This window comes from Oryctolagus cuniculus, chromosome 3, assembly GCF_051225735.1.
Source record: "Oryctolagus cuniculus isolate XC-2025 breed Fujian yellow rabbit chromosome 3, ASM5122573v1, whole genome shotgun sequence".
Lineage (NCBI taxonomy): Eukaryota > Metazoa > Chordata > Mammalia > Lagomorpha > Leporidae > Oryctolagus > Oryctolagus cuniculus.
Genome location: NC_142869.1, coordinates 87,051,500 through 87,064,965, shown reverse-complemented (window position 1 = coordinate 87,064,965; position 13,466 = coordinate 87,051,500). Strand labels below are relative to the sequence as shown.

At 36.5% G+C, this 13,466-nt stretch overlaps 1 protein-coding gene across 1 annotated transcript in view; it reads left to right on the top strand.

The window, feature by feature from the left end:
- Positions 1-13,226, top strand: part of KCNJ3 (potassium inwardly rectifying channel subfamily J member 3) — a 179,743-nt gene extending 166,517 nt beyond the window's left edge. Inside the window, exon 4 of the mRNA XM_051848614.3 lies at positions 9,943-13,226. Coding sequence (XP_051704574.1) covers positions 9,943-10,529 — 587 coding nt within the window. The 3' untranslated portion in view covers positions 10,530-13,226. The remainder of the gene's footprint in view (positions 1-9,942) is intronic.
- Positions 13,227-13,466: the final 240 nt, after the last annotated feature.

Genomic DNA, 13,466 nt, shown 5'->3' with positions numbered 1-13,466 from the left:
TGGTTCTTCCCTGGTTGGCTACTATCCCTTCCACCTCCGTGGAAGGGCAGTTCCCCCTGGCCACATTCCCCACTTCCGCAGGGGAGCGGCACACCGCCGGCCGGCTTTCTGGGGGCTGCACAGGTGTTCCTTCAGCTAGATGTTCCCCTTAGATGTTCCCCATAGATGTTCCCGGTGCATGCCGTCTCTCTCCTCCTTTATAGTCCTCCTCCGCCAATCCCAACTCGGCTGCCCACACGCCGAGTACGCTGCTCTCCAATCAGGAGCAAGTCCTACAGTTTATTGGTTGAACTGGAGGCAGCTGTGCGGAAGCTGTTTACTTCTCTCCCAGCGCCATATTGTGGGAGAGCAGATGCATAGAATAAGTCTTAATTCCAGTAACTCAGTCTAGTCCGGTTTGCTCCCCACAGTACCCATGTGGAAGACCTGGATGGAGTTCCAGGCTCCTGGGTCAACCTGTCCCAGCCCTGGTTATTGTGGCCATTCGGGGAGTGAACCAGTGGATGGAAGATCTCTGTCTCTCTGTGAAACCTGTGTAACCTTCCCTCTCTCTGTGTAATCTTGCATTTCAAATAAATAAATGAGTTTCTAACAATTGAAACTGTAATGTTAACTTACAATAAGATTTTGAAGGAACTAGGGAGACATGCTGGACAAGTTAAGATTTTTTTTCAAAAAATTGTTTATTTGAAAGGCAGAGTTAGAGAGAGAGAGAAAGAGAGAGAGAGAGAGAGAGAGAAATCTTCCACCCCACTAGTTCAGTCCCCAAATGGCCACAATGGATGGAGCTAGGCCAATCCAAAGCCTGCAGCAAGGAGTTACTTCCTGGTCTGCCACCTGGGTGCAGGGGCCTAAATACTTGGGCCATCTTCTACTGCCTTCCCAGGCCATAAACAGGAAGCTGGATAGAAGTGGAACAGCTAGGACTCGAACCAGCACGCATGTGGGATGCTGGTGCTGCAGGTGGCGGCCTAACCCACTAAGCCACAATTCTGAGATTTGTTTTTATTTCTTGTGTATTCAAGAGTTAATGCTTTACATAACCATCACATTATAAAGTATAACACTACAAATTTATTTTAAAAATAATTAAGCATTTAAGTATCTAAGCATTAAAAATCTAAGCCTTACACATAAAATGTTGCATTTTGTGTGTAATATTTTGAAAAAATTGGCATATGCATTTGTTATTGCTTCAAACAAAATTTCAAAAATTTTTTTCTTCCTTAAGACAAGGAATAATGTTCTCCAGAAAGAATTAAATTCCAGAATCATCTGAAAGATTTTTAATATTAAGCTAAGTATATGTTGTATTTTCTTTTTGAAAAATATTTTCCTCTGTCATGGATCTCCTCCAGCAGTAACTAGATTACATTACACAATTAAAATGTTTTGGAATCTGAAAGTGATATCTTATTAGGAGAAAAACAATGGCATGAATAGATTGGGGTAACCAATTTCACTCTGTAATTGGCAATGCATGGAAACATGCTTTAACAGGTATGATGAACAGAGTGAAGAAAAAAGTAAACTGAGAATGAAACATTTACATCATTGGACTAAGAGAATGACACTGAGTTGAAAGGGAATTCACAAAATTCTGTAATGCTTCTGTATTAAGTAAGCATATGGAGCTGAGGATGCAGACTTGTCAACACAGCAGAGCAATGAATTGCATGAGTATCTACCAATAACTGAGTGCTTATTATTTATTAACTTATTCAGTAAGCCCATCAAATTTATTGTCACAATAACGTTATGGACTTGGGGCCGGCATTGTGGCATATTGGGTTAATCTGCCTCCTCCAGAGCACCAGTTTGAGCCTCATCTGCTCCATGTTCAATACAGCTTGCTGCTAATGTGCCTGGGAAAGCAGTGGAAGATGACCAAGTACTTGGACCTCTGCCACCCACATGGGAGACCAGAATGGACTTCCAGGTTTCTGGCTTTTTGCCTTGCCCAGGCCTGGCCATTATGGTGATTTGGAGAGTCAACCAGCAAATGGAAAATAGTTTTCTCTCTCCCTCTTTTTTGCATATTTCAAGTAAATACATAAATCCAGAAAAAAATAAATAAAAATCAAATAAATAAATAGACTAGATACCATTGGGCCTTATTACTGTTGTCTGAATTTTATAGCAATAAAGGTTCAGATAAATATCGTGTCTATAGTCTTACTGATAGTTGTTTCTCAAAACAGGGACCATCCCAAATGTATACCCAAAGTCCATGTTCTTTTAAAGAAAATTCTATTATTTAGTTTCAGTTTTATTGAAAAGGTATAGAGAGCCAGAGAGCCAGAGACATATGAAGAGAGATCTTCTATCCACTGGTTCTCTTCCCCAGAAGACTGAGAGAGCCAAGGTGAATCAGGTTGAAGCCGTTAACCCAGAAGTCATTCTGGGTCTCACATATTGGAGGCAGTGACCCTAGTATTTGATCCACCAGCTGCTTCCTCTCAGGTTATGTATTCACAGGAAAGTGGGTTGGTAATGGGGTAGTGGAGACTAGAAGCAGGCACTTAGGTATGGGATGCAGGTTCCCAAGCTGCGACTTAACTACCACAGCAAACACTTGCCCCCCAAAATCTCAGTTTTTCACCTTGCCTCTCCTAATTATGTTTTCAGCACCATGAGTTCCTTAACATAGTTCCTACCATCACTGACCCTTAGCATGCCGACTTGTCATTCTTTTTGGGAGTCTGTAACAATTTATTCTAGCAGTCATTCTGAGAAGCCTAGTTTGTTTGTTTGTTTGTTTTTTCCTTTTATGCTTCTGGGAATTTAGAAGCTTGAATATTATACTTGAAATACTTGTTGCTAAATTTCTTATTGGAGCCTTATTTTCTAACAATATAATTGGGCTTTTCTTTTTCCTTTTTCTTTTTAAAGAATTCTTTGACCTAACTTGAGCAATAAATGGAAAACTGATGTCTCAGAACACATTGTAAGACCAAGTGCTTGTAAATAATGGAGGATAATATTGGGTTGAACACATGCCAGGGACTTCTACTCTCTCTAAAAGTCTGCTTGAGCAGAAAATGTTGAGCTTGGAAGGGATTCCATCTATTTGAAAACTGCAGTTTCTGGATGCAGGTTATGGATTCTTAATGGCTTTGCAACCTATATCCCAGAAGAGCCTGCTGCCAGTAACCTTAGTGTCATTGAACAGTGGAGTACACAGTGTCTTATGTTTTATAAACAAGATTTAAATAATCATAAGGTTCTTTGGAAAGTTTATAGTTTAAATTCAGGTTCAGCTCAGTGCAGCATAACATAACATGCACAGAATGCCACGTGGGCCTTATAGTTATTATTACATCGTGGAGGATGTGTGAACTTTTAGAAGTATATTAGAGAAGAAACAGCTACAGACCTTAGCGAATAATCCTCAGAGCAATATGTAGGGTGGATAGGAAATAACATGTGATAGGCAACATGCTCAGTATGCTAAGCCATTAGCTGATTCAGTTTTAAAAACAACTGACAATTTGAAGAAAAAAGTAGACAAAGAGGTTAGATTAAGGAAAGAAAAATGTGTTTTTGGTGAAATTCTACTGCTTTTTCTTTTCATGCATGTATGCATTTGTGTGTGTGTGTGTGTATGTATGTATGTGTAAGTAAATGAAGCTTGTAGTCATGGAGTTTGTACTTAGGGACTATTCTGGGAATAAATATACAATCTTTATTGTGTGTGTAATTTATAACAACTCTGTGACTCAGTTTCCACCTCTGGAAAATAGGGAAGAGGTGCAAAGTACCTTCCTCAGCAAGTTGTAAGGATGAAATATAAGGTAGGAAAAGTGCTTGGAGAGATACTTGGCCCATAGCTCTACAAAGGCATTAGTAATACCTGGCTTAACTGAAGGAGATATGTTGTATTTTCATTACTGTTATTATTTTATTATTACTTTTTCTTTTGTTTAGTGCACACATGATAAAAACAGCCACCTAATCTGGAGAATAATTTCTCTTTTCCCTCTCCTTACTCTGTCCCTCACTGCCCTTCCCACCTCAAAGCAACCTCCATATTGGGTAAGGTTTAGATAAAGCCTCTGCTGTGCAGAAGTTATTGATTGTGTGGTATTTTCTGTGTCACAGCATCCAGACACTCCCCTTGGCCTGTGGCTGTATTGTCTTTAACCCTATGGTGTCCTCTTCATGTGGATGACACATACACCATCTCTATCCAGGAGAAACACGGAGGAAATAACTGAGTTATGGGTATTCTCAAAGTTTAATTAAGGGCTTGTCAAACAGCAACTCACTTTGCCATTTGTGCTTAAAAAGCTTTCAGACCTGTCCTCAAATGAATGTTTAATTCGGTTAAAGAGATGGACTTAGTGTGGTGTAAAGAGAAATGTCAATAACAAAGAGGTTAGGCCACATTGCCCCTACCATTTTAAATAGACACAGTGCCCTTGAAGTAAATTGCATTAAACAATAATGTACACCCTTTTAAATCTGTGAATCAAGCATGGAACAAACCCTTTTGCACAACATGTTTTCCATCTGAAGATTCAGAAGCCCCAGCTATTTCCAGTAGCAGCATCTGTTGCTTTGCCAGTTTCCACAGAGATGAGCTCGTGTTGATTTTCACCACATTTGTTCAAGTCTGGAATCTGGTTAAAACATGCAAACAGTCCTATTGCCAGCTAAGAGGTGCAATTACATAGTACCCCTTGAATAATGGTATTTACCTGCATTTATGGTAATTCAAATGGCATTTTCAATCATGAATCTAAGCATGGATTATTTAAAAATAATTTGAGTTTGAGTAAGAAATATAAGCACTCTGGGCAGAAAAATGCTATGATATATGCATATTCTTAGACAACGTAATTATATCTACTTTAAAGCTTCTCAATTGAAATTTGCATTTTATTTTTTGAGCACCATTTTGGGAAACTTGCAAAATGAAAGAACCCCTCAATTACATCTTAACTCAGTGTCTAAACTACAGATTGGAATCGCAGACATATTTCCCTGTTATGCAATTTATGAAGCTTCAATATCATCATTGATATATTGACTGCAAATTAATAATACATCCAGGTAAAAACAGATTTTAAAACTATGATGTTTTGAGCTGCAAATGTCTGATATTTGTGTACCTAAATCTAATTTTAAATAAGGACAGAATGGCAAAATAAACAAAGGTTAAGGTCCTAGTGAATGTGGTATAATAACACAATATTCAACTTGCTGTAAACCTTCAAGTAATTATACTGAATCTCAGCTACAATTAAAGATACTTTGGTGGAAAATGTTGAGAAACTTTAAAAGCTGGCAATATGAATAATGTTCCCTTTTTCTATGATGATTTGAAAAATTATTATACTCAGAGATTTTAAAATTTAATTTTACATATTACTAGTATGGAGTAATCTACTAATATGATATAACCCATCACTTACATTAGGTAGTGTCAGTAATTTTCTGGAAGAACAGGAAGTACAAGTCAATGCTATGGAACAATAAGTACAGCAGTCATCAGGTGCTGCTTAAACACCAAGATCATTCTGTGCCCTTAATTTCAAACAGGTGTTATTATTTTTATAAACGGGAAAATACACCCATAGAGTTTTAGGTAATTTTCACCACTTATTTAGTAGTAGAATTGGCATCCAAATTCATATACTTTTTAAAAAACATTTATTTATTTATTTGAAAGGTGGCGTTACACAGAAGCAGAGAGAGAGAAAGAGAGAGAGAGACAGAGACAGAAACAGAGACAGAGACAGAGAAAGTCTTCCATCTGCTGGTTCACTCCCCAGATGGCCGCAACAGGCGGAGCTGGGCAGATCCGAAGCCAGGAGCTTCTTCCAGGTTTCCCATGCGGGTGCAGGGTTCCCAAGGACCTGGGCCATCTTCTACTGCTTTCCCAGGCCATACCAGAGAGCTGGAACGGAAGAAGAGAGCTGACTTGAACCAGAGCCCATATGGGATGCTGGCACTGCAGGCAGCATCTTCACCCACTATGCCACAATACCAGCCCCTGTACTTTTTAATTATCAGAAGATGTTTGCTCACATATATCAGTTTGCTATGGAAAGAACTAAAGTTAATTTCATGTAGTTGAATACCAACCCTCCCTATCTTTTCAGTCAAAATTTCCACTGGCACTTCACTAGCAATACTTACAGGTATTTTAATGTGAACAAGCATAGAATACTTGTTTTTTACTTGTTGGCCTCTTTCCCTGCTGTTGAAATTTTATTTCTCCCAGTTTAACCGTCCATTTATATTTCTCCAGTACTTTTCCATAGTTTCTGGTAACCCTCAAGGAAACAACTCACAGAAGGCCCTGAGAATCAGCAACATGTAGAATTTCATTTTTTATTTCAGATTCATTTTATAAGGAAAAAACAAAGACTACCCAATTGAAATTGACTAAGATGATGATAGTCACTGAATTATGTTTCAACATTTTTGTTATTAGAAATAATTGAACAGAGATCAGCATCTGATTTTCCTTTAACTACTAATGTATGCTTGCATTTATACAGATGAAAGGACAAACTTATAAATCTATGTCATGTTTCAAATTACTATATTATGCTGTGTGTGCCCTCCCTCCAGGTAATCTCCTCACCATCTTTTGTCAGTGGAATAAGGTTGTAAAATTAAAATAGGGTTCTTAAGAGAAGTACTATCACTTAACAATAGACATACATTATGATCTTTTGTCTGAAATTTAATATTGTGTACAGCAAATACACATAGAGTTCACATATTCCACATGAGTTCACAGAGAATGGAGCTTTTAGGGAGAAAATAGAGGGTACTTTATTGCACTATTTCTCATCTTACTGGATAGAAAAATCCCATATTTGCTTCTCATTTTAGACGCTTCTCTATTATTACATTTTTCAAAATAAAAGTGAGTCAGTATATCATGAGATACATTTTAATGCCTTGTATGTGGTAATTTATCATTTTTATCATTTTATTATGAATATTTAGTCACAGGCTAGAAAATGTTTGAAAAATGCAGACCGCTGCTGTGTGTATGTCTGTAAGACTTACAAAACACTTTATAAAGTAATTTCATTATTTTCATGTGTAAATATTTTGGTGACTTTTTCTTGGCATAATATTAATTGTGAAAATTGATATTCAGTAACTGTCAGGTGTGAACAATGACAGAGTGAATGTTATATGTTGCCTGATATCAGGTTCCCAAGTAAAATATAGATGCTGGAGTTAAAAAATTCACGGTCCTTTTTTCTAGCTTTTTATTTTTTAAGAATATACAATATGGCACCATTATCTATAGGAATTCTCCTGTGCAATAGAACACCAGAGCTTCTTACTAATATCATATTATAAAGTAGTATCTGATAATCAACGTTTCCATTTCTCTTCTCCCCACTATTGTCCCCAGATGAAATGTAGAAAAAAGGATTTTTTTTAAAGATTTATTTTATTTATTTGAAAGACAGAGTTAGAGAGAGAGGTAGAGACAGAGAGAGAGGTTTTCCATACGCTGGTTCACTCCCCAGATGGCTGCAATGGCAGGAGCTGTGCTGATCCAAAGCCAGGAGCCAGGAGCTTCTTCCAGGTCTCCCACACAGGTGCAGGGGTCCAAGGACTTGGGCCATCTTGTACTGCTTTCCCAGGCCATAGCAGAAAGCTGGTTCGTAAGAGGAGCAACCAGGACTAGAACCGGCACCCATAAGGGATGCCGGAGCATCAGGCCAGGGCTTTAACCCGCTGCACCACAGCGCCAGTCCCAGAAAGGAGTTTGAATGTTTTCACCATAAGGAAATGATAAATGTTTGAGGTGATAGGTATGTTTACCTTGACTTTAACATTTCACATATATACATGTATCAAAATATGCATGGAACCCCATAAACATGTCCAACTTTTATGTATCAGGTGAAAATAAATATAAAAACAAAGGACATACACATACACACACAAATTAGAATATCGATGCATTTTCTTTACAACTTAGTGGATCTGTGCCCAAGGAAGGTCAAGAGACTCTGAGTACTTAGATTCCTTATCTTTAAGAACATAAGCACATTATCAATAGGACCACAGGGAGGATTAGAATTGAGAGAGAGTACCTAACACAGTGCCTGCTGGATGACAGGTGTTTTACTTTCCACAGAAATTTTTTTGCACTGTCTTGAGAAAGGTGGTATATAATTAAAACAATTAGTTATTTGATGATATATAACATAACATTCATAAGGGAAGATTTGGAAGGACTCACCAGAGGAACAGATGTACCTTCAGTCTGACTTTTTGATTATCCAAATTCTCTGTAAGTATTATATGTGCATTTACTGCTCAGGGAGATAAAAAGGCAGAATATCCTCCTATCCAAACTATGGCAGGCTTTAAAGCAATCAAAGTTACTTATAATGTGTATAGGAAATAATTGAAATAAATGAGGAAACATTGTCATTACTTGTTTAAATTATGCTTAATTATGGAATGGATGATTTTTAATTGATTGATCATTTCACATTTTGATAGATTTTAATAACAGGTTTGACAGTAAAGGTAGAGAGAAGTGGTGGATTTTACTACTTACAGAAAATTTTATCTTTTGAGTAATATAAAATGTAAGCTTGATATATTAATTTAATTTTTATGTACTTCCAATCTTCACAAAATGAATATTCAGAGGCTGATGGATTTGATAGTAATTCAATCTAAATAAATGATTTATGAAGAGAATGAAATTGAGTAGATCAGATTACCTAGATAAATGATATCCAAGCATCATAATGTATAGATTAGCAAAATTTTGTATCAGACATCCACCATCCAAATCCAGGTATTCTTAGAGCAAGAATGGAATTTGATACATCATGTGGCCTGGATTGCTGATTTTAGCAATGGATCACTAAAACTTGAGTCAAAGTTCATCCTGGCTTTATAGGTCCAAAAACATAGATCCACTACGATGACTTCCCATTATCCAGCATAGAAACATCTTCACCCTTTATTTTAGAAAGTAATTTTTAGTCTTCCTACTTCCCCTTGCCAGCCCTCACTGTGTGAAAAAGAAAAGATGGCGCTCTCACTTATCAGAGTCAATTATCTGTAGACTTTATATGGCAGCTTTTAAATTTTTGTGTATGTTATTTTATTCTGTGCTCTCAGCAATCTTATGAGACAGGTGTTGTTTTCCATGTTCTTCTCTGCAGAAAAGGAAGTGATGGTTAAGTATCTTTCTTATGTTTACACAGTGGTGAAGTTCAGATTCAATGTCAGGTTTATTTCAAATATCATGTTGCTTCTTTTTAAAAATAATTTATTTATTTATTTGAAAGAGTTACAGAAAGAGAGATGGAGAGACAGAGAGAGCAATATTCCATCTGCTAGTTCAATCCTCAAATGGCAGCATCAGCTGGTGCTGGGCCAGGCTGAAGCCAGGAGCTTCTTCTTCTTCTCCCACAATGGTGCAGGGACCCAAACACTTGGACTACCTTCTGCATTCCCAGGTGTATTAGCAGGGAGCTGTTTTGGAAGTGGAGCACCTGGGACAAGAACTGGTGCCCACATGGGGTGCCAGCATCTCAGGCTGCAACTTTACTTGCTGGGACACCACACTGCCCCACATTGCTTCTTGAATGATGGAAAAAGATTACATACTTTCTTTGCTTGTCTACATAGGGATATACATATATTCTGAAATACTTCTATATCATTTTTTCTTTTGACATATAGATAATAAACAGTTAATAATGATATAATATAATACCCTTCAAATAGGAACTATGTCAGCTTTTTGCACTTTTCATTGAATATGTATCAAAGCTTTCAAGTTACAGGAAAACTGTTAACCTATTTTATTATTCATTCTGCTTGGATTAACAATCAAAACATAAATGAGAGCTCAAGGAATTTATTAGGTCAAATTGGCTTTACGTGTGTTTCCACTATGCATCATTTCAAGGGTTCTTTTTATTCTTGTAGGAATGACTTGTCAAGCTCGAACATCATACACCGAAGATGAAGTTCTCTGGGGTCATCGTTTTTTTCCTGTGATTTCTTTGGAAGAGGGATTCTTTAAAGTTGACTACTCCCAGTTCCATGCAACATTTGAAGTCCCCACACCACCATACAGTGTGAAAGAACAGGAGGAAATGCTTCTCATGTCGTCACCTTTAATAGCACCAGCCATAACCAACAGCAAAGAAAGACATAATTCTGTTGACTGCTTAGATGGATTAGATGACATTACTACAAAACTTCCATCTAAGCTACAGAAAATTACCGGAAGAGAAGACTTTCCCAAAAAACTCTTGAGGATGAGTTCTACAACTTCAGAAAAAGCTTACAGCTTGGGAGATTTGCCTATGAAACTTCAACGAATAAGTTCAGTTCCTGGCAACTCAGAAGAGAAACTGGTATCTAAAACCACCAAGATTTTATCTGATCCTATGAGCCAGTCTGTGGCTGATTTGCCACCAAAGCTTCAAAAGATGGCTGGAGGAACCGCTAGAATGGAAGGGAATCTTCCAGCCAAATTAAGAAAAATGAACTCTGATCGCTTCACATAACAATACACATACTTAGGCATTATTTAATATTTGATTTAGTTGTAGTCCAATATTTGGCTGATGAGGTTATTCCTCCCTAAGGAACCTGAAAATTATACCACCCCCCAGTCCTGTAACCATATTTGAGAACCCCTCCTTTCCAAGTATTGCTACTGTACAGAAAGCAGAAGTTATGAAAGGGGTACATCAAAAGAGAGTCATTAATGGGCATGTATTATCACATCAAGCATGCAATAATGTGCAAATTTTGCATTTAGTTTTATGGCATGATTTATATATGGCATATTTATATTGTATATTCTGGAAAATATATATATATATATATATTTAAAGGGGAGATACTCTCCCCAACATTTCTAACATATGTATTAAGTCAAACATGAGTGGGTAGTTTTCAGGGCGATAAAATTACACACACACACACACACACATATATATATGTATATATAAATGTATACACACATATACATATATATATATATACACAGACATACACATTCAGACATACATATATATCAGATAAAATTGTGATGTTTTGTTCACAGTTGTAGTTCTTGTGCATGTTTACTTTATTATACTAGGAAGGCTACTGACATTAATTATTAATACCAAATACTTTAGCCTTAAATTATTTGTCATTTTAAAATCTGATTTAGTGTTTTCTGCTGTTTAAGGTCCTGGAAGGTTTTGAATTGTACTTTATACATGAGAAAGTCACGCAAGTTTATGCTATTTATGGCCCTGCAAAAACATAACCATTACATGTTTAACTTGTAAATTTTAGAGCATACCAGTACATGGTATATCACTGAAAAATTCTTATGATTTTTAAAAGTTACTAGGGCTGGGGGAAATAAATGTTAATTAATTGGAGAACTGTTCCTTTCCTGGTCTAATTAAAAATCATATACAAATATGAGTCTTGAACAAATGCTGAATCGTTGTACCAGTCAGTAGCCAAGTTACATTGGATATATCAGAATCTGTGTGAAATAACGTAATTAATGGTCCCCATTTCAAATGAAGTCAATAGGAAATACTTCCATTCCTTTTCTGGAACTTTTGTCCATTTTAGAAACCAGTGCTCTATCTTTAAGGAGACACAACAATGCAATGAAACAGATGGTATTTATGCCTAAAAGATGTATGTCTAATTGAGTCTCTTTTATGCTGTTCTCTTGTTTATGGACTTTGTTGTAACAAAATAGGCTTTTTTCCTCACCTGGGGAAGCTATCCCATGCCTGTCACTCAGAGCTCAAGAGGAAAGTTTTGTATAGACCAGAGAGAAATTCAAATTAGGTAAACTGCAATTATCTTACACACAAATTTATTATTTATTTATTTATTTATTTGTGAACACTGATTGTATGGGTACTTGGGGTCCTTGGACTCTCCAAATAATTTTAGCAGTACTGTTTTTCTAACCCCTACATCTAATATTTATGACTCACTTGTGAGAATCAAAACTATTGATCAGTAGAACACCTCCAAAGTAAAGATTTAGAATGCAAAGATTTTTATGAATATTTAGAAGTGCTTTTTATCAGAAAACCATAGGTTTCCTATAAAATTTCTTTGGGCATTGCAACCTCTGTCTGCCTAAAATTAATCCTCTTCTCATTAATATGTAAATTGTTAATGGCTGATTTGGGCTCCCTCCATTTCCTAGTTTGTAGTAATCCTCTAATGATTTTATTATTGGCAAATGATTACATCAACAGTTCTATCATTGACTATAATACCTTCTGGCTACCTCTGTATCAACCAAATTCCGTAGGTGCAAAACATATACCAGGGAATTGTTACTGGCAAAATGATCAACCTTGAGCCTCTGTCCACTGTGAATAGAGTGGTTGCCCCACCCCTTGATCACTAAACTTTCTTATTTGCTGGATGTAGGAAAAGAAATAGTAACAAAGAGAGAAGGGGGTCCAGAGGGCATGACATATATAGCAGCAGTGGAAGGAACTGCATGGATCATTTAGTCCAACTACTTAAAAACTAAATAGAGCCATAACTTACTTTGGAGAGTTGTTTTAATTTGTCTTTGGTACCAAGGAGAAAATGGAACCAAAAACAAACTCTCTGAATGTATTCATTCATTCAATAAAATTTTTGCATGCCTTCAATGTCCTAGGCGTTTTTTAGTTCTTGGAGATTGGGGCACAACTAAGTGGGAGGAGGACACTGTTCACCGAGAACACCTGTACCCTGTAGGATAATGGGGAAGAAACAGACAAAAATTACATAAAACAATTTCAGATCATCAAAATATCAATTAACAGAATGAAAATAAGGTATTGTATTGGAAAACCACTGTATTAATTGATTATTTTAGAAGTGGCAGCTGGCATAGGGAGATGGTAATATTTGAACTGAGACTTCAATGATGAAAAAGAGCTACTATTGCCAAAATTAATTTATCTGAGTGAATGGTATCCTTTTATCTTTTTCACATATTTGTGGGAAAGGTGTGATTTCTGCATGTAATTGCAGTTTAACCCCTATTTCTAGATTGATCAATTTACCCAGGAAAATTCCAGTTCATACTTGTTTACCTGTGTAGTTATTAATAGTGCTCCTTTTCATTCTTATCATGTCCTGGTTTGGATGATATATGGTGAAGTTTTTGTTGAAAATAACTAAACTATGAAGTCTGATATATTTGGATAAAAATAAAAAAATTGCTTTTCTTCTTTTGTTGATTTTTGACACTGATCATTTCAAGCAAAAATCATCTCAGTTTCATATATTTGAACCGAAGGACTTCTTATTAACGTGATTTCATGTGACATTTGTTCAATCTGTACATGACGTGTCTCTCAGAAATGAAGAGTTGTGCATCTTCTTGAACGAATTAAAAAGTCAACAAATTTTTACATTTCAGGAAGTTTTAAGAGCTCAAAATCTAAGGCAGTAAAAGCCAATTTAAGCCA